Raw genomic sequence first — 27,422 nt, 5'->3', positions numbered from 1 at the left:
CATTTTGCTTGCAAATGTAATTTTCCCTCTTGTTCCTCTTTAAAGCAGCTCTTCCCAGGACTTGCATTTGTGTATTTTTCTCATGCTGCTCAGGTGAGTTTGATAAGTGCCTTTATTCTTTTTTTTTCCACGGGATGCATCTCAAGCAGTGCTTTCATACCCAGCCCACTCCCTGTGCTGTCGCTCCAGGCTTGTTGCTTCTCTCATTCAAGCCCTGGAGGAAGATGTGGAGCGAGCTCTTGCAGATGGGAGAGGAGGCAGCTCCTGCTTCTGAATCCTTCCTCCTGCAAAGCAGCGACGAGAGCTTTGATCGGGGTGGACAAGAGGAGCAAAAGCCTTTCTGCTGTTGCTGGCAGTGTTGGAGCACGCGGGATGAGATGAGGGTGAGGCTCTCCCCGTTCTCCTGTGGCCGTTTCATGGTGGAGCCTCGGCTGAGGAGCTGCAGGCGCCGCCTCCCTGATCCAGCTCTGGAGGGCAATGCTGCCCTGTCGCTGCTGCTTTGCGCCTCCCTTTGCTCCAGGCAAAATCGGCTCTGCTGGCTCTGATGAGTGTCTCTGAAGTGTTCACTCGGCTGCTGATGATGTTTCCCTGGCTCCTGCCTGGAGCAAACTGAAGATCTGAGGTGGATTCAGGCAGTGGCGGTGACTTCCATCTGCTGTGGTGATGCCAACAGCTCCTCTGTCCCCTGTGTCCCAGGTGGATAAAATCATCCAGCCCCACTGATGCTTTGGGAGGCCCAGCAGCTCCTCTGCTCCTGCCCTAGGGAAGCAAAGCAGAAAATTCTCCAGTAAGCACAGGGGAAATTGTAAGCAGTGGGTCACACCCAGCTCTGAAATAGGCAGCTGTGGTTGCCTTCAGGACAGCAGTTTCACTTCTGTCTGCTGGTACTGAGTTTGGCCCACTGAGCATGAGTTTCCAGGGCAGGGACAGAGCAAGCCCATGTCCAGTTATTTATCTTATTACAACGGTAAACACGGACTCATCCTCTGCTCCTCCTTGTTTTCTCTTGGTGCTGAGTAGGCTTTTGGCTTTGGCTGTGATGATCTGCCCAGAGGTCAGGCCTTGACACCCTTCACTATGCAGGGCTTGAGTCCAAGATGAAACAACTGAGCAGAAACACAATCCTGGTGTGAACAGCCCCACTTGGGCTGTGGCTGAGCTGAACACGCTGCTGGGAGCAGAGGAAGGAGTGAGACCCCAGCAGAGCAGCTCACACTGTCCCTGACCTGGCTGCTGTGCAAGGTGGATGCAGCATCACTCATTTTTAGAGCCAGTGGGCAGAAAGGAAGAACTGGAGCCAGAGATGAGCACCAGCACCACTCTGATCCTGCCCAGGCTTGGGAGCAGCTTGTCCCCCTCTGCAGCACCCACATTCAGCTGGTCTGTGAGCATTCACCTCTGCCATGCCACATCCAACCCACACCAGTCTCAGACAGGCCCTTGGCAGAGGCTTTTTTGGCTAATTAATGAGCTATGAGCTAATTGAGGGCATTGTGCCCAGCTTGCTGGAGCTGAGGACATCTGATGCTGGCTCCTCCAGCACTGGGTTATGTTTTGGGTTGGGGGTTTTAGCAGAGAGTTATACTAAGTTACAGGTTTTAATAAAGGATTTGGAGATTGCTGTATCTGGGTAAGTCCATAAAGTAAGCTAGAGGGTTTGGCAGTATTTTGATTTTCTGGATACTGTTTTGCAGGAGCAAAGGAGGGACTTGTTTCTCCACAAGTGTAGTCTGGGGCTGGGGAGCACTGAGTGCTGCAGGGGCACGGATGCACTTTGTCCATGTGATCAGATCCCCCTTGGCCACACGGTGGGTACAGAGTCACTTTTGGGTGCCAGCTTGGTGTGTGTAACTCCTCAGCATCTCCCTTGTCACTGCTGTCCTCTCCTCCCTGCTTGAGGAAGGCTGGTGACACCATCAGCCACTGCTCCTCAGCCGCTCCAGATCGGGGCTGATAATTTATTTTATCTGAGATAATTTATTTTATCTGAGGAGGGCAGGCAGAGGGATGGGCCAGGAGCCTGGGCCTGTGGCTGGTGAAGGGAAGGTTTCTGGGGGCCAGCACTGGGGGCTGTGCTCTGCTCTTGTGCAGCTGCAGGGACCTGGGGCCACAGAAGGTCCCTGTCCCTTCCTTGGGACCATCCCAGCCTTCCATCCCCAGAGCATCCATGTTCTTTCTGCCCTTCTCTGGTACCATCCCAATCTTCTTTTCCTGGAACATCCATCTCTGCTCCTCCCCTGGGAGCTCCCAGCCTGCACATTCCCTAGCAGCATCCCAGTCTTTTTCCTCCCATAACCCCCCTACTCTTTTGCTGGCAGCATCCCAGCCTTTTCCCCTTGGTGCATCCATGCTCCTTCCCTTGTTTACTCCCAAATCATCCCTCCTCCACTTCTTCAGCAGCTCTGCAGCACCTTCTGTGCGTGCTGAGGGCACCACTTGTGCTCCTTGGCCCAGAGCAAAATGTGAGATGGGAAAAATACTGATCTGTGTTTGCCTTCACCTGAGCCAGAACTGCTGGGGGAGGCAGAGGGTGCTTGGCTGCTCTGTGTGCCACGGGCTCCTGCCTGGAGCTTGATCCATGCTGGGATGAGGGGACTGTGCTGGGGCCAGAGCAGAGTGGCTCTGCCTTTGTGCCGCTGCTCTGCTGTGTTTTCCTGAGCAAATAATGCTGCAGCTTTTGGAATTGGGCCCAAAAATTGAGTTCTGGCAGGGGAGGGCAAAGCTCTGGGCTTCACCTGGCCCCACAACCTCTGCTGCTGGCTGAAGCCTGGAGCAGGGCTGGTGTGAAGGGAAATGCAGACCCTCTGTGTCCCCTCTCTCTGCACCGTGGGGCACAGGGCTCTCTGCTCCCCTGCTCTCTGTGGGCACCAAGCACAGAGAAATCGTGCAGAGCATCTCTCCTCTCCTCACCCGAAAACAATTTTGGAAATGAAAGCCGGGAGACAGAGCCAGGGACGTTATCTCACCCCCTTTTACCGTTTCAGATAGGAAACAGCCTTTCATCTCTCCCGGGGTGAAAGGCAATTTGCATTTCAAGAGGTCAGGACGAAGCTTTTTCTCTTTACCATCCGAAATTCGTTATTCAAAGTCTATTTGGAAACAAAACAACACATGCACGGGAAGATGGCCTCTGCAGGCTCAAATTAACTGCTCCTGTCATCCCTGATTTCCCTGGCTGCTGCTGGAGGATGCGGGATCGAGGGGGAGGCACGGGCACTGCTGGAGACGTGAGTGGAGCAAACCTGCGAGCTCCTCGGTGTGGCTGGAGCTGCTCCAGGGCTCGGGGATCTCCCCTGGGAACTGGGGGAGGTTTTTCACCCCCCTGCCCTGCACAAGCTTGGCTTAGCCAGGTCAGGTCCCTAAGGAGAGCTCCAGACTCAGCTCCCTGCAAGCCCTGCTCCCTTCCAGCTCCCACACTCAGCCTGGCTCCAACAACCCAATCCTGCCTCATAAAAACCCTCTGGCAGCTTCACTGGGCTTGCTGGGCACTGGAGCTTTGTTTTCTCAGCTGCTGCCTCTGCCCTCACTGCTGCCACTTATTGATATCAGAGTTTGCATTAGCAGGTGCAGCTCTGGGATATTCAATTACCTATAAAAAGCTGTAGCAACACAAGACATGGCTGGAGGCATCAAGGCTGTTGGTTTCAGGGTTTTTTTCCTTGGTTTCAGGGTTTTTTTTCCTTGGTTTCGAGTGCTTTGTTTTGGTTTTTTACCTTGCATTTAAAGGAGATGTGAGGACGGGTAAAGTGTCATAAAAACATCAGTAAAAAGTGGAGTAAAGAGAAGGAGAAATAAATAAATAATCCTGTTTATTAAATGAAACAGCTGGGTTGGGAAAAAAAATGATCTCCGGGAAGAAAGCAGCTCCCTGGGCTATTTTTAGCTCTTTTGTTTCTCCCCCCCCTTTCCTCCCCCACCCTCCTTGCACAGTCTGAGGGTTTGGTGCATGTCAATCCCGCTGTTCTCCCTCACCTCCTGAGTGCCAGGTGATGTGCTCTTTTCTTATTTTCTTTTTCTTTTTCTCCCCCCTCCTTTTTGTGCATCTTATTTATAGCAGGGAGCTGGGGGAAGGGCAGCAGCATCAGGAGAGGCTGTGCAGGCATCGCCCTGGGTCCTGGCCGGGGAAAGGAGGGGGCAGCAGGGGCTGAGCCTCTCCTGCAGCATCTGGGGCTGCACATGGTTCTCCCTCTGCTCCCCAGCAGCTCCAGGAGCTGCTGCAGCCCCCCTGGAATTTCCTTTGCCTGGATCTGGGGGGCTCCAGCAGCTCCAGGCCAGGGGCCACGTTTGGTGTCTCCTCTCAGCTCTTGCACCAGTGGGGCTGGAGGAGCCCTGGATTTCCATTTTCCTGGATTTCCATCAAGTCTTTCTCTCTCTTTAGGCACCACCATTCCTAAACCCATCCCAGCAAAGCTCTCCACCACCCCCAGGCACTCAGCCCTGCAACCTTCCCCTTTTCCAGCCCTCCCTCCCAGCTCCCACATCTCCCACTGCATCTCCTGGATGCTGCTGCTGCTGCCCCAAGGCCCCTCTCCCCTCATCTCCTCTGCCACCGAGCATCGTCGTGGGCTCCCATCTTTGTGCCTTTATGGAAGAAATACATAATTCTTTTATTATTCAATTAGGAGTTTAACACACAATCAGGTGATCGCTTTAAGAGGATTTCCTATAAGGCAGGATTTGAATAACGGCGCTATGAGTAATATATTCCCTTAACTGGTTTATTCCTTTATCAGATTTTTTTTTTCCCCCTAAGCACTTTAATGCATTTACTTTCCCATTGTCGACACTTTTCTCCGAGCTCTTCCTCCCTCCCCGAGCTTATGCAAATCCCCCCGTAAGGCGTTTAATGCTCCGTGTGTGTCAATAGTGCCCAAATCTTGGCGGCAGCATTAGGCTTCATGCATGCCCCGGCTGATTAAGAGGGGTGGTGGGGCCAGCCTGGCGGCCCAAACCCCCTTCCAACCCCCACCGTGGGGCCTCTGCGCTGGGAGCTGCATTTTTGCGGAGAAAAGGCTGAGCTGAAAGTGGCTTTTCTTTTGCAGGGTGAATGGGGAGCGCGGGGCTGACCTGCCCGCCGCTGTTTGCCGCCCTGTCGCTCACATTCGGGCTCTGTGGAGGTGTTTGCCGGCACAGGGGGATGGCTGTGGCTGGGATGTGAGCAGAGGAGGAAGAGGAAGGAGGTAAAGTAGCCCCTGAGCCGGTGTCAGGGTTGGTTTGTGCACACTCAGTCCAGCCTGTGTGGCAGGGGCTGCTCAGGGTGCCTGCTGGGAATGGCTTGGGCATCGCTGGCAGCAAAAACAGGGGTTTGCCCACTCTTTGTGCCACCAGGGTCTGAGGTCACCTCACCCTAACGTGCTGTGGGTTTGCTTCCCCTGGGGTTTGTTCTGGGGGGTTGAACAGCCCTTGCAGACACAGGGTGTGATGGATGTACCTGGGTACTGGGGGAGAGGCCTGGGGCCCGGCTCAGGGGGATGTGTTTGTTTGCCCGCTCACCTTGGTGGAATGTTCACTCTGACATCTGGGCAAAGGGGAGCCTGGGGAGGCAGGCAGCACTGATGAAAGGAATAGGAAAAAGGGTTGGCCTGGAATTCCTGGTTTTCCCACTGCCTGAGGGTTTTGTGGCTGCTGGTGAAGCCCTTAGTGAACGCATCACGGGGAAAACACCCCCTCCAAGTGTTACCATCACCATTTTCTCCTTCCAGAGAAAAATCTCTCTCAGCCTGTGTCTGTAAACACTCTCCCGGTGAGTGGGAGCGGGCTGGACCGGCCCTTCCCGGCGTTGTTTCCTCCACGCCCACCACTGATTGTCTCCTTTTTTATCTCCTTTTTTACCCCGTCCTGCCACTCTGCCTGTGCGTGCAGCAATTATGCAAAGTTGCAATCAAGGAGCTGAATTAGGAGCTCATCTTGGATTAATTAGTGATGGATGCAAATCTGTTCCAACAAAGAGGAGCGAGGGGAGTGCAAAGGCCATGGGTACCCTCCCAGGGTTTCTCCAGCTCTCCCAGGCTCGTTTGAGGGCAGGAGGGATGCAGAGTAATGCCTTGCAGGAGAATTGGGGCATCCACGTGAAAGAATTTGGTTCTTGGCCTTGGGACAAGGTTTGGGTGCCCCAAAGCTGATGCTCAGCTCAGCCCCTGCATCTCACTGAAGGTTTTAAACCCAGAGCTTTGGGCTTAGAGCATCTCCTCCCACCCCAGCCTCGCTGCAAATCTTGGGGAAAAACCAGTTAATCCCCATGGCCTCCAGTGCTGAGCTCCTGCCAGCGCTGGGGATTTCTGTTCGCCTGCAATCGGATTGTGACAAACCCCTCCACTTGCATTGAACAAATTCCCTGGCTACTCCCCGCTCCTTGCAGGCCCCAGTAATCCCCTGAGTGTGACTCTGGCCAAGAGGCAGCATCCCTGATTAATCCCTGGCGTCTCCGTGCAAAGCCGCTGCTGCCGAGGATGCTCCTGGGGCTGGCACGACACGCTCGGCCGCGCTGGGAGCAGACCCCGGGAAGGATGCAAAGGATGCAAGGCTGTGTAAAGGAGCTTTTCCAAGAGGGGATTGTAGCCTCGAGAGCAGCCTCTTCTTCCCCTGAAGTGGAGAAGATGGATGTGCAGGGCTCCTGGGAGCACTGAGCCAGCAGGGTGGGAAGGGGGGTGCAGATGTTTAATTTCTTTTCCTGCCCCCCCCCTCAGTGTCACCCACCCCAGCTGGTGCAGAGGGGACACCCCTGGGCACAGAATAACCAGGGCAGCCTGGCAGGGTGAGCACGGCTTGGTTAAGGAGCTCCTGGCTCGTGGCTGTGCCCACAGGGATGGGGACAGTAGGGACAGCCCATTCCCATGGTCCCCAGGAGTTTAAAACCTTGGCTTGAGGCTTTTGGTGCACAGACAACTGAAAGGTCTCTCCTTCCTCTCCCCTCTGCAACAGCAATGATTAATAAAACCTGACTCGGCTGGAAGGGCAAGGAGAAAAACAACAATACAGGACATTTCTGGAGATGGTCCTAATCCAGCATCTCGGAGCCAAATGAATCAGCAGCTTCTTATTCTGCCAGCAGGATCAGTCAATGTTCATCCAGGCTCCTGGAAGTGAGGTGAGGCTCTGTATAGCAAGGAGAGAGGTGGCCACAGGGTGTTGGCTGGTTCATGGAGCCAAGCAAATCCCTGCTTGTAATCCTAACACTGCTGGGATGCACCCACTGGTGCTGGGAGCCACGGGGCAGCAGGGAGAGGCAGGAGAAGGGGAGAACAGAAAAATACCTCTAAAAATCTGCAGTGTGGGTGAAGGATGAGGCTGTTGGATGTGGGGGAAAGGCTCAAGGCTGGGGCTGTGTGTAAGGGATACCCCTCATGCCACAGGGACCAGCATGCCTGGGACCAGGAGCACCATGCCTGGCTGTTAAAGTGGGTCAAGCAGAAACCCAAGGAGCATCTGAGCTCGCCAACCTTGAGCCAACTATGTGGAAGCTGAATAATTCAGGGCCAGCTTAAAAAATTGAAGAGCCCAGCAAAACTCCAGGAGAGCGCAGCCCATGGGACCCCCCCTACCCTTGTCAGGCAGAGGCAGCTCAGCCTGCCCATCCTCAGGGGGCACCTTAGGCATTTTAGGAGGGGGGACAGCGTTGTTTGTGCCTAACACTGCACTTGGGGCTGGGGAAAACGGAGAGAAAGCACCCAACAAAGTTCACCCTGGTGGATTCATCTCCCTGTGTTCCCTGCAGAGCTCCAAGCTGTAGCAGTTTCCTTGGGTGTCCCAGCATGGCTCTGTCACACCTACAGCAGGAGCAGTTGGAAGGGAACCCCCTTGTCCCCTGAAATTGGGATCTCTTGATTGTGTGGTTTTAGAGAGGAGGCTAAAACTTGATTTTTGCCACCAGGCGTTTGGTTGCAGCATCTCCCCCTGGCTTGGAGAACACCACATCCTCTTGGGAGCTGAGGTCCCCCTCTCAGCTTGGTCATCTCTGAAGGACCACCCCTGCTTCTGTTCCTGAGGCTTGGGAATGGGGAGAACCAGCTCCTGGGGGGAATCCCTGTGGTGAGTAATGCTGCCTGGCGAGCACTGGGAAAGGCGGGTGCCCATATGCTGCAGCTCATTCTGCTCTTTTCTGGAGCACTCTCCCTGTCTGGGTGCCAACCAGCAGCACGCACACACGCACAGGGAACCCCACCACACTCACCCCCCAGTGGGTTTTTACATTTCTAAGGTTCCCTGAAGAGGGTGATGGAGTCTGGTGTAGAGCAAGGGGGTGTACCCCAAGGGGAGTGAGGTGCTTTGAGATTTTACGGTGACGCTATGAAATCAGAGCTGAACAAATGTGCTAAAGCAAAGAGCCCAAAAAATCCCTGTTTGCACCAGAGGGCCGAGCTGTGCAGGTGCTCAGCTCAGAGGGGAGCAAGGAAGGCTGAGCCCCAGCTCCAGGCCGTGCTTGGCACAGCAGTCAGGTGCTCTTTGAGCCAAACTCCGGCTATTTCGGCCAAGGAGAAAAGATGGAAATTTCCACCTGGCCTGTTTTCTTCCCTGTGATGGATTTGCAGGAGCCCCTTTCCCCAGCCCCGCTCCCGGCAGCAGGAGGTGGTGCAGGCGGCTGTGTCTCTCATTTCCTCTGGCGGCAGCAGCAGCAGCAGCAGCAGCGCATCCCCGGCCCCACACGCTGATTTACACAGCGCAGCAGCGTTTATTGACTGCGAGGGGATTGTTATTCACAGCCCGGCGCGGCGCAGCCAGGCCTGGGGCAGGGATGGTTCCTCCTCTCCTTCCTGCTGCCTCCATCCTCACACACTCCGGGGGCAGAGCCCAAGGATGGTCCCGCAGGGCTCTCACCCCGCTCGCTGCCTCTGTGCCTTGCTGCTCCTCGAGAAAAGCACCAGATCCCCGTGATGGAGCCTGCAGCCTGGGCCAGCTCACCCAGCCCAGGAGGGGTGGGGACACCCACGAGGTCCCTGCCTGGGTCACCCACCCTGGGGACACATGTCGTCTCCCTGGACAGTATCCACACTGCCCCATGTTGCTGGCTCCCTTCCTCCTCTGCTTTCATTCCCTGGTTTTGGAAGGGAGCAGAGACTCTCTTGGCTGTTTCCTCAAAAAAGCTGACGGATTGCTGTGTTCTGTTAACCAGAGCTGCCATCCGTCCATCCGTCCCTCCATCCCTCCATCCATCCCGCCGTTTGTCCATCCATCCATCCAGATTCCATCAGCCCCTCTTAGACAAAACCCTGCACAGGGCACGAATGGCCCTCTCCCTGAAAAGCTCATGCCCTGAACTAAATTACCGGGGCTTTCTTCCTAATTAATCTCTCTTGGCAATTAGCTCCGGACCTCCGCGGTCCCTCCAAGGCGCCTCTAGCCGGTACCTGCAGGCGGCGCCTACAGGCGGTGCCCATGGCCGGGGGTGCGCACCGGGAAAGCCTCTCCGGGGCCGGGGGGGCTCGGGGGAGGAGCGGGGGGCGGGCGGGAGGCAGGGCCGGGGGGAGGCAGGGCCGGGGGGAGGCAGAGCCGGGGCCGCCCCCGCTCCGCGCCGCCGCCGCCGCACTCGGTGCCGGCCCCCTCCCGGCGGAGGCTCCGCTATGGCGGGGCCGGGGCCCGGCGGCCGCCGGGGCTGAGCGGGGCGGGCCAGCGCCGGTGCCGCAGAGCCGCCGCGGCGGACAGAGGTAAGAACCGACCTGTTGTGCTCGGCCGGGACCGCCGGGGAGCGGGGGACAAGGAGGGGAAGCGGCCGCTCCGAGCCCCTGCCCGCCCTGGCCCCGCCGAGCATCCCCCGGGCGCGGCCGGGAGCTTCTCCTTCACACCGGGGACGTGGGTCACTGAATTCCCCCCGTTTGTGGCAACTTCGCCGCTGGCAAGATGTCGGGGTACCCTTTTGGCTGAGCAAAAAGCGCTTTTGTGCCCTGACAGGAGGGCTGCGGTGCTCGAGGGTCACGCAGAGCCGGGGGGCAGCGGGGCAAGGGCTCCTCTCGGGTGAGACCTCCCACCCCTGCCCGCGATGGAGAAACGCTCCCACCCCCACGCTGGGGCCACAGGGGCGGCGGGGTGTAAATCCGTAGGGGCAGACGGATGTAAATCCAGCGGGAGGAGAAAATCCAATTTACGGCAGCGCAGGGATGCTCGGGGGAGCGAGGCGGAGAGCGCCGGAGGCTGGTCCAGCGCCACGGCCGTGCAGCGCACCCCGCATCCCGCATCCCGCACCCCGCATCCCGCTCCCCGCATCCCGCACCCCCGCACCCCGCATCCCGCTCCCCGCATCCCGCACCCCCGCATCCCGCATCCCGCACCCCGCATCCCGCTCCGCTCCCGGCCCCGGCAAGTTTGGGCCACACACAGTACGTAAGAGGTTTCTCCAGCTGGTTTCTTCTCCAGCTGGGATTTCTGCTATGGAAAAACCCTGCAACAGGCTCTCCGGCATCCCGGGAGATGCTTCCCACTGGGTTTTATTGCCTGGGGCGGCAGCAGGCGCAGGAGGGTGCGGGTGAAGGGGATTGCAGGCAGCTCCCCTGGGAGGAGCAGGGTGGAGCGGTGCCCCCACGACAATGGGCCCTGCTGGGCTGCTCTGCTCTGGGATGGGGGTGTTGGGGTGAACCCCAGCATGGGGAGGGAGGGAGGGGGACCCCATCCCAGCCCCCCAGCAGCGCTGTGACCTCAGCACCGCCTCGGGGCTGGGGCAGTGCTGCCCTGTGCACCCATCCCTGCACAAGAGAAACATCTTAGGCACCAGGAACTCACTCTCAGGGTCTGTGGGCACCATGTTTGTCCCCTCCTCAGGGCCCTCCATCATATGCTGGCAGCTGGAAAACCTCTCTGCTCCTGCAAACGCCATGTCTGGCAGGGAGACCAAAGAAATCACTGTCATTGATTTTTCCTCCCTTGCCTGACTCAACCTGCTGCCTTGGAGGAGATTTTTTCACCGCCAGCACCCCTGGATGCCAGGGAGATCTGCAGGAGGTGGGCTGGAGACAGACAAGAAATTCAGAGCAGCCCCCTGGGGTTGTACCACAGGGATGAACCCTGTTTTGGATGGCTCTGGTGGGGTCACTGAGTATTTGGAGAGCTCTTTTTGGGATGTATTTGGTGCAGCCCCTCAGGTGTGATGCTGGGGTCTCTCTGGCAGGTCCGTGCTGGTTCTGATCTCCCAGAAAAGCAGATCTGAAAAAAGCAGAGTCAAATGCCATCCCCTCTCTGAAAGCTGCAGGAGTGTGTCTGCCCGGGCCAGCAGCTCTGCCCCAGCCCCAGGCACCAGAGATGCTGAAAAGGGCAAAAAGCAGAGCAAATGTGCAGCCTGCAGGGAGCCAGGGCTCCCCGAGGCAGCCGGGACCTTCCCCGCAGCCTCCTTCCCTGGGTGGATTCCATCCATTAATTTCCCTAATTGCTTCTGGAAATCACAGTGGCATTTGTCTTTGGTAGCATCCCAGGGAGGTGCTGAGTCCGGCTGTGCCTCGGGGGTGGCTCCTGGGGGTCCCCCACGAGCACCCCAAAGCCAAACTTCTGCTCAGAACCTCGGTGATCCCATTTGCCCGGGGGGAATCATCTTTCCAGGTGGAAAAAACCCATCAGAACTGCGAGGCAGAGAAGGCTCAGGGCCAGCCGCGTGTCATTGTCCCTTGCAGACCCCTGGCACCACCCGGGGGCATCTGTGCACCCTGGGGGTGTCCCTGTCACTGCTGTCCCTCCTCTCAGGTGGCCGGGATGGGCTCGGTGGGCGCCGAGCGCTTCAAGGAGCTGAGCCCAGCAGTGACACCCGAGGGGAACGTGGTGATGAGCTTCAGCTTCGACAGCTACCAGCTGGAGGAGGACGAGCTGCAGCGGGGCAGCCAGGCCAAGGGTGTCCTCACCTTCATGGAGCCAGGTGAGGCAGGCACGGCCCAACCTGACCCACAGCCAGGTTCCCTGCTGGCTTCCCACCCCCTTAGGAGCTTCCTGGGATGGGTTTAATAGCCACAAATAGCCTGAAATGCCACAATATTGCCCACTACCCTTTTTCATCCCTTTTTGTACCCGTGTGAGCCACCTGCACATCCCGTGACAGTGGGATCTGCAGGCTGGTAAGGAGTTGAGGATTGGTGCCCTGGTTGTCCTGCCAGGCTCACCCCGAGCCTGCAGCTTCATCTTTCTCCATGCAGGACTCAGGGGCACTCCTGGGATTCACCCCAGCCCTGCTCCACCTCCTGAGGCAGCCCTGTCCACCTCCACAGCCACCTCTGACCCTTCCTGCACCTTGACTTGTGCTGTTACCTGCACTGCCTTGGCTCTCAGCTTGTTTAGCTGCAATTAAAACCCACCAGACCCCCAAAACCCAGATGTTTTCCTGCCTCCTGGGTCTCCACTGAAATGTCTTTATTTAGGGAAGGAACTTCTCAGAGCTGGGGCTGTTTATTTGTACATCTACAGGGAGCTGAGCTGTTTCATTGCCTCAAGGCTGAGGTCTCATGTGGGTCCCAGGAGTGCAGCAGTGCCACTGTCACGTCTTTTTCTCTTTCTTTCCTCTTCTGGGGCAGTTTCTGAGGACCCTGAGCCCCAGGATCGATACCATGGGATTTATTTTGCCATGCTGCTGGCTGGGGTGGGATTTCTCCTGCCCTACAACAGCTTTATCACTGATGTGGATTACCTGCACCATAAATACCCAGGTAGGTCTGGAGCAGCTCCAGCACTTCCCTGACACCCCAAACCTGGAGAGAGCTCAATCCCACTTCCAAGGGAGCTGAACTCCTGTCCCCCCTTCACCTGCTTCTCTCCAGGGACCTCCATTGTCTTTGACATGAGCCTCACCTACATCCTGGTGGCCTTGGTGGCCGTCATCCTCAACAACGCGCTGGTGGAGCTGCTGAGCTTGCACACCCGGATCTCCGTGGGTGAGTGGGGTCCCTGCAGCCCCAGGCAGTGCTGTGCCCGTGCTGTGCCCCTGCCACCACCTCTGTCTCCTCCCCACAGGCTACCTCTTCGCCCTGGGGCCCCTGCTCTTCGTCAGCATCTGCGACGTGTGGCTGGAGCTGTTCAGCCGCAGACAAGCCTACGCCATCAACCTGGTGGCTGTCGGGGTGGTGGCCTTTGGCTGCACAGGTATGTGGCAGAGCAGCTGGGATGGGACGTGGCAGGGAAGGGAGGGAAACAGCCCCATCCCTGAGCTCTCCTGGGAAAACCTCCTGCTCTGCTCCCTGTAACCCTCAGGTCCCTGCCCCATCCCATCCACCTCTGTCCAGGCATTGTGGGACTGGCCAGGGGCACCAGCACCAAACTGTGTATTGCTCACTGACACCACTGATCTGGGCCCCCACACCTGGTGGCCACTCTGGGTGGGAACAAACACAGTGGAGCATCCAGGGAGGGAAAAAAGGCCCTCCTGCTTTTGGAGCAAGGAGGCTGCTGGAAGGAGCAGCTCCCAGCTGGCACAGCTCATGGGTTCCCTCTGTGGTTTCTTCCCCCTTCCCGGAGTTTCATCTGCAGCAATAATCCCTCCTTCTCCCCTCTGTGCCTCTCTCCTGAAGTGCAGCAATCCAGCTTCTACGGCTACACGGGGCTGCTGCCCAAGCGCTACACGCAGGGAGTGATGACGGGTGAGAGTAAGTACCCACAGCCACCGACCGTGTCCACAGCCCACCACGGGGACTTGCACCTTCTCCTGGGGGCCCAGTGAGCCACACCTGGGTCCCCACTGGCCCCAGCACAGCCAGCAGATCAGGGATACCCCAGGGTGCTCCCCAGCAAACCAGGGAGGTTACTGGTTTCTAAGTCCCTGCACTGCAATGCCAGGCTGGGGGTGGGGATGCCAGCCAGGAGCTTTATCACCCCAAAGTCACTGCTGGTGACTCCTCTATATGGGGAAGCATCCCATCCACACGGTGTGGGGTGATGAGGATCCCTGAGCTGGGATTCAGAGGGGCCCAGCACTGACAGCTCCCCCACGCCACCCAGGCACCGCCGGGGTCATCATCTCGCTCAGCCGCATCTTCACCAAGCTGCTGCTGTCGGACGAGAAGGAGAACACCGTCATCTTCTTCTTCATCTCCATCGGCATGGAGCTGACGTGCTTCATCCTGCACCTGCTGGTGAAGCGCACGCGCTTCGTGCGTTACTACACCGACAGCTCCCGCCAGGGCCTCCCCGAGAGCCGCGGGGCCGGCGAGCCCAGCTCCGGCTACCGCGTCCACCACGACGTCACCTCCGAGGATGTCAGATTTGTAAGCCAAGCGTGGGTTTCCCTGCTGTCCCCCGGCATTCTTGGCCACTGCGTCTCAGCGCTGCTGTCCTCTCTTCCCTCGTGCAGGAAAACCGGGAGCAGGGGCAGCCGAGCTCCCCGCGGGGCAGCCCCGGCCCCGAAGCTGAGCTGGCTGGGAGTGGCACCTACATGCGCTTTGATGTGCCTCGGCCCAAGATCAAGAGGAGCTGGCCCAGCTTCCGAGGTGAGTGGTGGGCTCGGGGGAAAGCCATGCCCATGGGGTGGGATAAGTGATTGGTGACCCAGTGTTATGGGGGAGGATCATCCCCAAGGCTGGAGAGGGACTTTTGAAAAGGGTATGGAAGAACAGGACAAAGGGAAATGGTTTCAAACTGACAAGAGGACAGGATTAGATGGGATATTATCCAGAAATTCTCTATGAGGGTGGGAAGGCCCTGACACATGCTGCCCAGAGAAGCTGTCCAACTGAAAGTGTCCAAGGCCAGGTTGGATGGGGCTTGCAGCCACCTGGGATAGTGGAAGGTGTCCCTGTCCATGGCAGGGGGCTGGAACTAGATGGTCTTTCACAGTCCCTTCCATCCCAATCCATTCTATGATTCTATGATCCCTTTCCTAACTATGTGCCCATAACCATGGGGCAAACTCATCTCTGGAAGGCATCCCTGGGGGTCAGACAAAGCTCTCAGGCTCTGCAAGGGGGCTGGGCTGCAGTTTTGGCTGAGCTGTGCTGCCTGTCCCTGCCAGACATGCTGCTCTACCGCTACGTCGTGTCCCGCCTGATCTGGGCCTACATGCTCTCCATCGCCATGACCTACTTCATCACACTGTGCCTCTTTCCCGGGCTGGAGTCGGAGATCCACAACTGCACGCTGGGGGAATGGCTCCCCATCCTCATCATGGCCATCTTCAACCTCTCTGACTTCGTCGGCAAGGTAGGAGAGAGGCCAGAGCCAGCACAGGGGGGGTCTGTCCTCCTTTGGTGCCCTCTTTCTAAGCCATTTGCCTCCACCAAAGGGTCATCTCCACCCACGGGGGTCTAACCAGTGTGAGGCTGGTGCTCACCAGCACAGCCAAGGTTGGGTTCTCACAGCAGTTGGTCTTTCCACCATCTCATCTCCTTGTTACCCCACTTTGGGCACAGCAGGGCCCTCCCCAGCCTCCTCATCCCCCCAGCAGAATCTCTGCCCTCACTGCAGATCCTGGCTGCCCTGCCCTACGACTGGAGAGGGACCCACCTCCTCGTCTACTCCTGCCTCCGCGTGGTCTTCATCCCCCTCTTCATCATGTGTGTCTACCCCAACGGGCAGCCCACCTTCGGCCACCCCGCCTGGCCCTGCATCTTCTCCCTCCTCATGGGCATCACCAACGGCTACTTCGGCAGCGTGCCCATGATCCTGGCCGCGGGCAAGGTCAGCCCGGAGCAGCGGGAGCTGGCAGGTAGGACTGAGCCCTCCTGGGAACCCCAGTGGTGTGGCCAGAGCACCCTGACCCCCCCTGTCCCTTCCCACAGGGAACACCATGACCGTGTCCTACATGACGGGCCTGACGCTGGGCTCGGCCGTGGCCTATTTTGCCTACAGCCTCACCAGTACCTCCCACAGCAGCTGTTTCTACACTGAAACCTCCAATGGCTCCTTTACCTTGGGCTACTGAGCCCTGGGGTGGGGCAATGGGGACAGGATGGAACCTGCTTCCCACCGTGGTCCCCAGCGCCCCACATCCCTCCTCAAGGAGGGAGCCTGGAGCCTGAAAGCCACCCCAGCATGGACAAGGACTGGTATCCTGTTGGCACAGGGCTGTGGCATTCCCAGCCAGGCACTGTGCAGGGCCACTGCTTGGGGTGACATTCCTCCCACCCCAGGGGACAGGTCTTGTTGCTTTTGGGGGTCTCCCCATCAGCAATGTGCAGCTCTCCAGGGAAGGCTGGGGATCTGCTGTTTGCGCCAAGCCATTGACAGGAGGAAGAAAATACTGCCAAATCCCAAAGGGAATAGGACCAGCACTGGGGAGGAGGGTGATGGAGGGCTGGTGAGGAAGAAGAGGAGCAAGAGAGGAAAGAAGCACTCCTTCAGTCCCCCATGGCTCTGGGAAGGTGCATCTTCACTTCCAGTGATGGTGCTGCAGGTTTTCACCAGGAATGGCTTAAAATCACAGTCCCTCCCTAAATATGTGCATCATATGGATGGGGAAAAAAGATTTTTTTTTTAATTGTATCTTGTTTTACCCCCCCTAACTGCAACAGAGGCAGGGTCTTGCCTCCCCCCACCCCACACTGTGAATCTGCTCCATTGCAAGGGGTAGAGGGGGGGGTCCCAAGGCTGCAGCACTGCCTGTGCCACTGCTGAGCTTCAAGATTTATTGCACAGGATGTAAGTGAAGCTGATTAAATAATTAAATGTCTTTGCAACAATGACTGGTCCTTAGCTGTGCCACTGGCACTTGACTGCTGGTGATGGGCCAGCCTGGAAAACACACACAGGATGGTGCCTGCTGCCTGTCCTGTTGGGTTTTGGGGTGCCCTTTGTGCCTGTCTCCATCTTCAGGGCCCTCTTTGTCACCTGGGGTGGTGGAACATGTCACCGGGTTACAACAAACCCCCGCCAGCCATGGGCAGCACACAGGAGAGGGAACAGGCCAAGAGGAGCAGAAAACATCACGAGAAGGTGCCAACACCACGTTTTGGGACCAGCTGCACCTCGCTGTGCCAACTGGCAGGTGCCACCTCCCAGGGAAGCCCAAGGAGCCAGCGAGTGCCAGGCCTGGCCCTGACCCGGCCCCCGCAGCATGGAAGGGTCTGACTGTGCCAAGCTCCTGCCTGTATGAAGTGCAGCTCACACCAAAAAAGAGCAAATCCAGCATTTCATCCTCAGCACATGGTGCCCTGGGCACGGTGGCAGGGGGAGGACTCACACTTCCAGGCCCTGTGCAGCAGACACCTCTACTCCAGTGTCCAGTCCTGTCCATCGGTGCCACCAACTCACACAGATGGGTTCTCCCCAAAAAGCCACCAGGCACCTGGGTTGTGTCTTTCTTCAGGGCAGGGGCTGAGCCAAAAAGCCATCATTGCCACCAAGGGGAGAAACACCCTGCGGTCAGGACAAGCGAGACAAAGAAAGATGCTTTGTTGGGTTGCTTTTTTTCAATTAGATTTTTTTTTTTTTTATGAAAAAAGATCACACGGAGTTCTCCAACAAACAGAATGCCAAAAAAATTGTTTTAAACAAAAACATAAACAAAACAAAACAAAAAGACAAAAACCTGGCTCTCCTTTCCTCTCGATTGTCTGAAATATCCTTGTGTTCCATAGAAGGCAGTGGGTTTTAAGTGCTTTCTATTTAACATTAGCATAAAATCTCTCTCGCGCGCTCTCTCTCTCGCTCTTTAAAATATGCTCACACAATTTGCTTCTAGAAGTACAGTACACTTTGAGCGTGGGGGGTGTGCCTGTTCCCAGATCATTTACAATCACAATCCAACAGGAAATAAAAAATAATATTCTAAACGTCAGACTGTGTTCATTTCTGCCGTTGTGGGTTTTTTTCTTTTTTTGTTTTTTATAATTTCATAATTTTTTTCACAGTTTTAAAAAGTTTATATTTATATATATATATTTATATTTATATTTATAATTAAAAAGTTGAATCCATTTAAAGACTTATAATACAGGAGGGCTAAAGAGTCTTTTGGTACATTAAAACTGTACAGGCTAGAACCGTCACTGTCCGCCGTGCCGAGGCGCCGGTGGCCCGGGGTGGAGATGGTACGAGCTCAGCACCATGTGGTTTGTTTAAAGGACGAGGGGTAACTCTGTGGGGCTGTCCCTCACCCCTGAGCCCCGGCCTCCAGTCTCTGGTACGCAGCCAGGGTGGAGAGTTTCCAATGTGTCCTTGGCTTAAGCATCGCCCCTGCTCCGCGTCCCGGCGATCCGTAGTGCGAGTCGGGAGTTGCAAAGATCAGTGCGTCTCTTGGAGTTTTGTTTAAGTGCAAGGATGGTGCATTGTTCTCCTCAGGTTCTCCTCCAGTGTTCCCTCTTGCCAGGTGTAACCCTGGAGCAGCAGCGGCGTGTGCCCAAGGGGAGCTCAGCTCCTCCGTGGATGGAGGAAGCTGAAGGGTGCAGTCCCTGAGCCCAAGGTGGCAGCGGGGCTCTGGCTGTGGGAGCGCCGTGGGCAGGCACAGCTGGGTTCACACACTGCCCCCATTCCCTTCAAACCATGGGCAAGGCTTCCCAGCAGCTCCACGTCTCAGCACAGGCAAGGCATGGCAGGTAAAGCTGGGTGAGGGATGCCAGAATCCAGTGGCCTCTGATCTTCTCTCCTCCAAGCACAAAGCAGCAGCTTTTCCCAGTCTTTTCCTGCTCCTTCACTGCAGCTTTTCCCAGTCTTTTCCTGCTCCTTCACTGCAGCTTTTCCCAGTCTTTTCCTGCTCCTTCACTGCAGCTTTTCCCAGTCTTTTCCTGCTCCTTCACTGCATGCTCCAAGATGAGGTCTCAAGTTTGCCACGTGTCACCCCCCTTGCCACCTGCTTGCTCCCTCTAGCACCTTCACAGGGCAGGGGTGCAGAGCTGCAGAGGGTTCAGTTTGTTCAAGGCAATGGGAAGGCTGTGTCCAAGACTGGATGCTGGCTCCTCTTCCACCTGGCTCCTCCCAGGCCAGAGGATTCTCTTCTGCCATCTCTGTGCTGGAGCCAGCCCTGCCCTTTTGTGCTCCACACGCTGCCAGAGGGGCCTCCAGGGAAAGGGAACGGCAAAAAGGCGCTGAGAGGATCGAGACGAGGCGCTGAGAGAGACTCATCTCCTTTCTCTTTCACCCTGTCCTTCCTATAAAGGGTCATGCGAAACTAAGCAGGAAAGGGAATATAAGGACGGAGAGGAGCGCACGCAGAAGGCAAGAGGGTCCTTCCACATGCGGGCGGCTTCCGAGTTACTGATGGGGAAAAATGACACAAAAGGGATCCCTCCTGCCGGGGGGTCCCGCTGGTGAAATGATCACGAGACCCATGTGCTTTCCTGGACCAAAAGGAGGAAGGGAGAAGTTGGTCAAGTGTCACCGTACTTAAAGCCACTTCCAGAAGAGCCTCGGGGTTCAAGCACCACCACCACCACCCCAATGGCATCTTCCTCGAGTCCTGTAACTGCTTCCCCAACCCCTTTCTTCAGCCTTCTCCTTCCTCCTCGCGTCTCTCGCGCTCTCCTGTCTGTAGTGTGACACAGAAATGAGCATTGAAAGAAACAATCATGTCGTCTGAACAGGCACGTCCTCAGGTTTGTCCCATCCCTTCCCAGGGGGTGGCATGTGTCCCCTGGGCGGTCAGCAGATGACAGGGACCCCATCAGTGTTGAAGATCATGCCCGTGGTGGGCTCGTAGGTCCCTGCAAGGTAGTAGAGGTCCTCACTGTCTTGGTATTTCTTTGTCTTTAGCATCTGCTCATATTGATCCAGACCAACAACAAGACACTTGTGTGAGATGGTCTGGACATCATTTTCATCCACATGAGAGGACTGGTAGAGGGCTCTCTGCACAACAGGAAGAGAAGGAAGGAGGTGGGGAAAAAAGGAGCCATTAGATCACAGCATTTACAGCATCATCTTCAGTAAGTAGGAAAAACACTCATCATAATGCTCCCTGTTCTTCCCCACACCCAGCACCTGCAGCTACTCCACCCTCCCAGAAATATCCATCCCAAGTCCTGGGCACTGCAGACTTGACAGCCAAGGCAAAAATCAAGAGCCAGAGAAGTTTGGGGGGCATTTCCAGTATTTATTTGTTACAGGGTACCCAGCATTTCCTCCCAGCCTTCTCTCAGTCTCACCAACCTCCATAAAGTCCTTCCTCTGGTTGGATGCCTGCAAAGCTGTGGCCAGACTCCTGCCTGATTTCTGATCCCAGCGCTGTGCACAAGAAGAAAAGAAGAAACAGAAATGAAAACCTGGTGAATTTGCTGTCTTTCCATGCCATCATCTCCTGCCCACCACATGTGCTTTTGGACCTTCAACCCCTGCCCACTGCCACTAGGAATAAATCCTGCTGTAAACCAGCTGCACATGTGCAAAATTCACTGTTTCTGAGCACCAAGCCCATCCTCCTTACACTTTAAAGACTTGATCTGGCTCTTTACACTTCTTTTGGACCCACACAAAAGTCTTTATTTCCTAATACAAAGAAACCCACCCCTCCCTTCTTCAAGGAGCCAATACTGGGCTTGCCCACACCACAGGCAGCCCCCACAAGATGGAAGAATGGGGGGTACCAGTAAAAAACTGGGCTTTGGGTGTTTTCCTCCTCATTGGAAACAAAAGGCAGCAAGGAGCCTTGCAGCCCTCTCAGCAAAGGAGACCAGCCTACCTTGCCTTCATTGAGTTTCTTCCCAGGGTTGGTTTCTTCTGGATGATAAAACCATTTGACTCGGACCACCATATTGTTGCCCCAGGATTCCCACATGCTCTGGATCCGGCCAATGTAGGGCAGGTTGGGGCGGCCGGCGGAGAGGAAAACGGCGCAGTCTCCGATGCGGATGATCTCCTTGCCCCGCACGATGGCCTTGTAGAACAGCTTCCTGGCCTTCCCTTTCATTCCTCGTCTCTGCCAAGAGAGGACATGCAAGTGGTCAGCCAGGGATCACCCACATTTTCCCTGCACACCACTGTTTGCCCTGTTTGTGCTGCATGCATCCCTTTTCTGTTGGCAGTATTCCCACAGGAACTGGGGCAGAGGGATGCACCACACAGAATGGCTTCCTCAACACAGTGAAAGCCAACCCCTATCTCCCTGCACACTGGACACACCACACCAGCAATTCCACCACCCCAGGAAAAGGGAAGAAGCACCAGAAGGCAAAACCAGTGCTGAGTGCCGAGCACTACGGAGCATTTACCTGCGTGGGTTTCCCAAACCACTTCCACAGCTGCCGTGCCGGGAGGAAAGCAGCGATCTTGGGCCTGTTCTCCACGGAGGGCAGGCGCTGGCGCTTGGCCAGCTCCTTGGTGGTGGGCAGGTGGATGCCCTCGCGCTTCTTGGGCCGGCTCTTGTTGCCGCCCGGCGGCGCTGCCGGCTGCTGCTGAGGCTGCTGCTGAGGCTGCTGCTGAGGCTGCTTCTGGCTCTGCGGGTGGGAGGACGCCCGGGATTTCCCTGCCTGCTTGGTTTGCTTGGGTGGGAGGGTTTGCTGCACTGAGGAACTCGGCTGGGCCTCAGCTACTTCGTCGTCAGAGCTACAGGAGGAATCTTCATCCGTAGTGGAGGAGGAAGAAGAGCTGGAGCTTGATGAAGAAGAGGTTGATGAGGTGGAGGAAGAGGAGGAAGATGAAGATGAAGAGGAGCTGCTGCTAGAAGAGGAAGAAGAGGAGGAGTTGGAGGAAGAGAGAGGGGTGGATGCTCTTGAGCTGGCTGAGCTGCTGTCCTGGGCTTCCCCTTGGTTCTTCTCAGCCTCTTCTTCTCCCTCTGACTCCGAGCTGCTGTCACTGCTGTTGCTCTCAGACTCCTCCACACCTGCTGGAGCTGCTGCCTTTTCTTCCTGGTCCTTTGAGGCAGCAAGGCCCTCTGCTGAGGCATCAAACTTTCCCCCAAAGCTGGCAGGGGAAGGGTCTCCCTCAGCCACCTTGGCTCGGGAAGATTTCTGCTTGCCCTCCACACTCACTGCAGCAGAATAGCCCAGCCCCAAGAGACTCTTCCCATCTCTGCGACTGGCCAGGTTCGAGTCCTCCAGCATCCTCATCGCCTCCTTCATCTTCTTTGTCTTTGGAGACATCACACCCTCATGGTCCAGCTTGATCAGGATTTCATTGTCATGCTTCCTCTGAGCCTTGACCATGGTGCCAAACTCTTGTGTCTCTTCTGTGGGCCGTCCTTTCTTGGCCTTGGCTTTGGACACTGAAGCCTCGCTGGAGCCAAAGGCCGCCAGCGTTCCCGGGAGATCACTGTAGGGCTCCGTGCCCAGGATGCTGCCAAACACAGCAGGCTGGTAAGAGGGTTGGGGGGGGCTGTGCAGCTTCGTGGAGATCTTCATTTTGCTGGCTTTTGAGCGCTTTTCCTCTGTGGGAGCAGGAGAGCCTCCAGTCGGCAGCGGTTGCGATTTTCGTGAGCCCTTCATGCTTGGCTTGCTCAAGCAGGCCGGCTTCTCTGGGACTGAGGAGGTAACAGGTGAAGACTCCACCTGGTCCTTCTCTTCAGGCAAGGCAGCCTCTTCTGCAGAGGGGAAGAAACACAAAGACATGATGTTATCCCTCCAGATGGGCTTTATTAGCTCAGACACAACCAGACACCAGTGTTGACTGGTCTCTGGCCAAGCATGGCTTGTTCCTGCCTGCTTAGGTACCCCCAAAGGAGCACAGGGGGTGTCCTCACTGCTCACTGAACAGCCTGGCCTGGTGCCAGTACTTGTGAGAAGTGATAGACAATGCCCAGGGGTGCTGCTTCAACTTCAGGAGAACCAAACTACAAATCTCCTGTACCTCTGGCTCTATGGACAGCTGCAGAGATGAAAAAAGGACTCTATGCTCCACATCCCTGACTGACAGAAGAAGGCTGTCACAGCACAGGCCAGCTTCCAAGCCAGCCTCCTGTAAACTGTAGCCACAGCAGAGTGAGATGCATGGGTGCTTTGCATTCAAGCAACGCGTCCATCCTCACCCAAATCCTGCTCCAAGCAACAACCTTAACTTGGGGAGAACAGTGAGGAACTGTGCAAGGATTCCCTCAGCTCCAGGCCTGGCAGTGTGCAACTTACCAGCTTTGGCCTTGACACTTGGCTTTCTGCCTCGCCCTTTGCCCTTTGACACAGGCTCCTCTGACCCCAGGGCAGATCCCTCTTTTCCTTCTCCAGTGTCTTTGCTGGATTTACGGCTACGGCGCTTGGTGCTGGGCACCAGAAGGGCAGGGGAAGGCTCAGCACCTGGAACAGGTCAAAGAGATGTTCAAATGCTGTCAAATAACACATAAAACAGAGATGTGATAGAGTGAAAGTATCCCAACCAAATCTGCAATAGGGATTGGGCCTTTTTCCTTATGGGTGATATCCCACCCCAGCTCTGTGTTCTGTAATTGATGGTGCAATCTTTGTGACTGAAAGTCTGTGAAATTATCCCAAAATCTGAGGAAAGCAGCCCAAAACTCCATGTATGTCAGAGCAGGAAGTGTCTTGCAAAAAACTGAACAGCAAGACTCACACTGGATCTTGTAGTCGGGTGGGAGAAGCCGAATGTGAGACAGTGGGATGCGTCCCGTGTCCCCGTCATCGAACTCTACTGTGATGAGATCACCATCTTCCTCCAGATCCAGGGTTCCTGTGGGATGGGGGAGCAGCAGATGGGATTAGCAACAAACATCAGAGTACAAACCCCTTGTAAGGGAAGTGGGGACATGGGGAAAGACGGGTGCTGCAGCAGCTGCAAAGCACCCCCTTCACCTCTCCTAGGCTGTGCAGGGAGGGCACAGAAGGCTCACTCTGCAATGGAAAGTCCCTGACAACACTGAACCAGCCCACTCAGGGTGAAATTCCCCATCAACAGCACTGCTCCAGAACATAACAGCCATTCCAGTTTGACTTCCCACCTCTCTCCACTATCTCCCTTTATTCTTGCAGAAATTCACTTTTCTCCTTTCATTGAAATATCTTTTTTTAAACTTGCATTTTCTAACTACTCTCAGCCATCATAAACTGCTGCTTTTCACTTTCTCCAAGAGAAATAAGTTGTGTTCTCAGCCTCTCTTCTTGCATCAGCATTATTGGTTTATACATCATAAGCAATTATTCCCTTTTACACATGTGGTATAACCAAGGTCCCAAAAACAAGACCAGCCATGGCAGAATTGTCCTGAGCCACTCCGGACAATTCACCAACTTTCTAATGGGACCAGACTGGTGTTTCATGTCAGAGCAAAGTTGTGAGTGTCCAGGTGATTTAGAAACTTCCACAGCCTCAGAAATAATTGATGACTGGAATAAACTCTGACTTTCTGAAATGTATTAAATGTCCTTGATATATTCAAGCTCCTAAATTGTTCGAACCTCTTCCTGAACCTGCAGGATGTTACTAAATCTGCATCATTAATGAGAGGGGCATGACCTGGAGGAGAGAACAAGCCAGGCTCTGACTTCCAGGACACTCACAGCAGAGGTCAGGGCTTCCCCAGACAAGCCTGACATCCCTGAGGACACACAGGGCTGGAGACATCCCAGGTTCACAGCACAGAGCAGGCAGGGTGGCCTTACCTCGGACAACTGTCCCCGGGTAGAGGCAGCGGTACTGCTGGCTCCAGTAGGCTGCAATCCTCGTGCCCTCGGGCAGGAACCGCACCGAGGGGGGTTTCACATCGATGATCTGCTCAGGGCAAGAGGAAGGCAATCACTGACCACCCTGGCACCAGCACAGACCATCCCTCCACAGCTGGCATGGAGCAAAACAGCTCTATGGATGGCAAGGGAAGTTTCCCTGCTGGGGAACGGCCTCCTGTGTGCTCACAGGAGGAAGGAAGGACCAGCCCTGCTGGAAAACAGGACTAGTGCCAGCTGCCAGTGGGGCAGTGAGCACACCAAGGGGAGTTCTGCCCACAGTGAGCTCCTGGTCCTGGTCCCACCCATGGGGGCAGGACCAGGACATCCCTGCAGCTGGAGGAGAGAGCTTCCAGCTAGCCTCCCCCACCCCCGAGCAGGCCATGGCACCGAGGACAGGCAGCCTTTGGCAGCACATACCGCTTCCTGCAGGAGCTGCTCCAGGCAGTAAATGTGGGGACGGTTCCCCCTCTCGCCCTCCACCACCACCCGGTATCTGAAACACAAAGGCTGGGTCAGACACAGCACATGGGAGACACCACCCCCAGCAGGTAACACCTTCCTCTGATGGGAGAGGATGTGAGAGCTCTTCATGAGAGATAATTGGATTTCCTTCAGTGCTGATAAACCAGAGTGGACTCTCCTTCCCTCCCTGCCAGACATTGTCAGTCTCTGGGCAGCCAGCTCTACACAACCCCCAAACTGATCCATACAGCAGCTATGTCCCCATTTTCTGGCAGATCCCAGGTGGATACAGCAGCCCCTCCACTCACATGTCTGGTGAATGCACTGTCTTGACATGCCCAGCATAGAGCAGTTTGTCATCCATGGGGATGAGGACACGCAGGCCATCCTTCAGCTCATCCTTGTCAATGATGCAGGAGCGGGGAGCTGTGAGGTGTGGGAGAGTGATGGGGATTAGAGAGAACCACATGAGAAAGGGACAGTGAGGGGAGAAGGAAACTTCATATTCCCAGCATCACTGTCCTCTCTCTTGGTAATAATAACGTACCAGTAATGAAAATAGGGCAACTCAGAGACTGGGTTTCAATAAGATGTCCCAGTGAGCCATGCTGATCAGGCTTAATTTTTATTGAATTGACTGAAAAAGTGGTATCTCCACCCCAAAGACTCATGGCTTTGGATGAGGAATGTGTGAAAGCAGCACAGTTGTCCTCTGAGCAGCCCTGGGAAACCTGCCCAGCTTTTCCCTACCTATAAAATCCTGCCCTTACCTGGTGTGGGTGGCCTCTCAACCAGCATGCTCAGTGGGATGTTCTCATCCTCTGAGAAGCTGCTGTCTTGGTTGGGTTCAAAATCCTCCTCTGCTGCCATGCTCTCCATGAGCTTGCTGACAGCTCCTCCTTTCCCTCGGTTCTGCAGGACAGCAAGCAGCACATCAGCTGGATCACCACAGGAAACAGCCTGATCCATCTCACCTCCCTCCAGCAAAAAATAACCTGAGGATATCAGGACAAACTTGCCTCCATCCTCAGCATGGAGAGTTAAGTGGGTGTACCCAGACTTTTTGCTGCCTTCATCCCCCAAGCATCACCAGCAGTTAACCAAAAGCTATTCCCCACATCCTCACTGTCAGAGGCTGGGAGAGATGCTGTGGAGCTGTAGTTTTGCTCTGCATCACCACAGTGCTCCTGAGCCTCTGCCTTCCCTGAACAGGCACCAGGTACTATTCCCTATTTCTTCTCCAGTCTCCATGATATGTTCCTTGCTGTTACACACAGACCATAAGCATCACACAGAAATCATGTAAGAAGGCAGCAATGTGTGTTATGAGAGATGACAGGCTGCAGCAGTGGAGCAGGAACCAGCTGTGACCCTGTGCTGAGCAAGGCTACTCCATCACCATCTCCTTGGTCCTTGCAAGCTCTCCCTCCACCCCACGGCAGCCTTGGAGAAAATCCTGCCTGCTCACTAATTTGGGGGATGAAGGCAAATGAACACCAGATGGTAGCAGCAGGTACTATCAGAGAGTCTTCCTTGGATTTTAGGCTTTTCAAACCAGACCTTTGCCTGTAACACACCCAGCAAAACCTGCACCTCTGCTTTCCCTCCCTCACACTGCAACAGTCCAGGTGCTCTGCCAGCCACCCTCCAGTCCAGCCACACTAGAACCAGTCCCTCACCTCTTTTTTCACCTCCTTGGCTTTCACCTTAGCTTTGCTCTTCTTGGTGGAGCCCAGGGCACTTGTCAGGCTGACCCGAACATCCGAGGGGGAGCTGGGGATGCCAGGAGGAGACATGGATGAGGAGGAGGAGCAGCAGGGCGTTTCTTTACCCTTCTTCCGCTGCTAAAAATAAAAACAAAACACTTCCATCAGTAAAGAGAAGATTGGTAAAGATCTGGGTTCAAGGAGAGGGCAAAGGTGGAGCAAGGCAGCTCTGCACAGGTAGGATTATGTTCAGCCAGCAGTTAGTTCACTGCCCATATCACATCCTACATCTCCCAGCTCTGCTTTCTGGCTTCACACATTTTGGGAAGAGCTTTTCATTACACTGGAGAGCAACTCCTGCCCATCAAATCTTCCTCCAAAGAGCTCCAAGAAGATCCCAGTTGGCCTCATGTCACAAATAACTTGTCTAACTCTCCCCATGAGTGTTCTTCCATAACACTGCCATGAACTGAACTGGAGCCAGAGGGAGCCAAGCATTCAGCTTAGATGAAAAGCCAGTAACCCAGAGACCACTGTCACCCCCAGCCAGGGACAGACCTCAGAAGTCACCATGTAAAAGGGGAACAGCCTTAGAGGCCAGTCTGGGGGCCACAGGTCAGCAAGAGGACAACCTCATGCAGAAAGTGGGAGAGAGATTTCACAGGGTCTGTTTCAATGCAGGATCATCAACTCTGGCCACCCAAAGAGAATGGATTTGGGACATGGAGGGTGACAGAAGCAACCAGCTCCATTCAAACATGGCTTTTACCCCCTGCAAGTCAGATCCAAGTCTGACAGAGCCTCCAGGTGTGTATGGGTTGACAGG

The 27,422-nt window shown here is 55.6% G+C and overlaps 2 protein-coding genes and 1 long non-coding RNA gene across 6 annotated transcripts in view; 2 read left to right on the top strand and 1 right to left on the bottom strand.

The window, feature by feature from the left end:
- Positions 1–417: 417 nt before the first annotated feature.
- LOC139598042 (uncharacterized) lies at positions 418–9,399 on the top strand. Its single transcript, XR_011681794.1, has 4 exons — positions 418–1,808; positions 5,043–5,180; positions 6,922–7,087; positions 7,871–9,399. It is a non-coding gene; the product is annotated as an uncharacterized lncRNA (long non-coding RNA).
- A 78-nt stretch (positions 9,400–9,477) lies between these two features.
- SLC29A4 (solute carrier family 29 member 4) lies at positions 9,478–17,668 on the top strand. The gene is made up of 11 exons (XM_071443917.1): positions 9,478–9,641; positions 11,662–11,830; positions 12,480–12,611; positions 12,723–12,836; positions 12,916–13,044; positions 13,470–13,544; positions 13,897–14,162; positions 14,249–14,384; positions 14,906–15,093; positions 15,358–15,598; positions 15,672–17,668. Exons 2-11 carry the CDS (start codon positions 11,671–11,673, stop codon positions 15,812–15,814), a joined length of 1,584 nt encoding a protein of 527 aa, XP_071300018.1. The 5' UTR covers positions 9,478–9,641; positions 11,662–11,670; the 3' UTR covers positions 15,815–17,668.
- The window catches only part of TNRC18 (trinucleotide repeat containing 18), a 54,959-nt gene continuing 44,827 nt past the window's right edge, over positions 17,291–27,422 (bottom strand). For all 4 annotated transcript variants that reach the window (XM_071443907.1, XM_071443910.1, XM_071443908.1 and 1 more), the window contains 11 exons: positions 26,570–26,734; positions 25,661–25,802; positions 25,199–25,316; positions 24,846–24,921; positions 24,366–24,474; positions 23,320–23,436; positions 22,881–23,045; positions 21,033–22,339; positions 20,504–20,740; positions 19,975–20,049; positions 17,291–19,674 (listed from right to left, as the gene is read on the bottom strand). In XM_071443907.1, coding sequence (XP_071300008.1) covers positions 19,468–19,674; positions 19,975–20,049; positions 20,504–20,740; positions 21,033–22,339; positions 22,881–23,045; positions 23,320–23,436; positions 24,366–24,474; positions 24,846–24,921; positions 25,199–25,316; positions 25,661–25,802; positions 26,570–26,734 — 2,718 coding nt within the window. In that variant the 3' untranslated portion in view covers positions 17,291–19,467. The remainder of the gene's footprint in view (positions 19,675–19,974; positions 20,050–20,503; positions 20,741–21,032; positions 22,340–22,880; positions 23,046–23,319; positions 23,437–24,365; positions 24,475–24,845; positions 24,922–25,198; positions 25,317–25,660; positions 25,803–26,569; positions 26,735–27,422) is intronic.

Source organism: Agelaius tricolor, unplaced genomic scaffold (assembly GCF_023055355.1).
Source record: "Agelaius tricolor isolate 1412-34295 unplaced genomic scaffold, bAgeTri1.0.p SCAF_19, whole genome shotgun sequence".
In the NCBI taxonomy this organism is placed as follows: Eukaryota; Metazoa; Chordata; class Aves; order Passeriformes; family Icteridae; genus Agelaius; species Agelaius tricolor.
Note: the sequence above shows the minus strand (reverse complement) of the source record. Positions and strands in the feature narration are given on the sequence as shown.

Coding starts and splice junctions, on each gene's coding strand:
- SLC29A4 (XM_071443917.1), top strand. CDS start 11,671: ATGGGCTCGGTGGGCGCCGAGCGCTTCAAGGAGCTGAGCCCAGCAGTG. Junction 14,163..14,248: donor CCTCCGAGGATGTCAGATTT/GTAAGCCAAGCG, acceptor TCCCTCGTGCAG/GAAAACCGGGAGCAGGGGCA. Junction 15,599..15,671: donor GGAGCAGCGGGAGCTGGCAG/GTAGGACTGAGC, acceptor CCCTTCCCACAG/GGAACACCATGACCGTGTCC.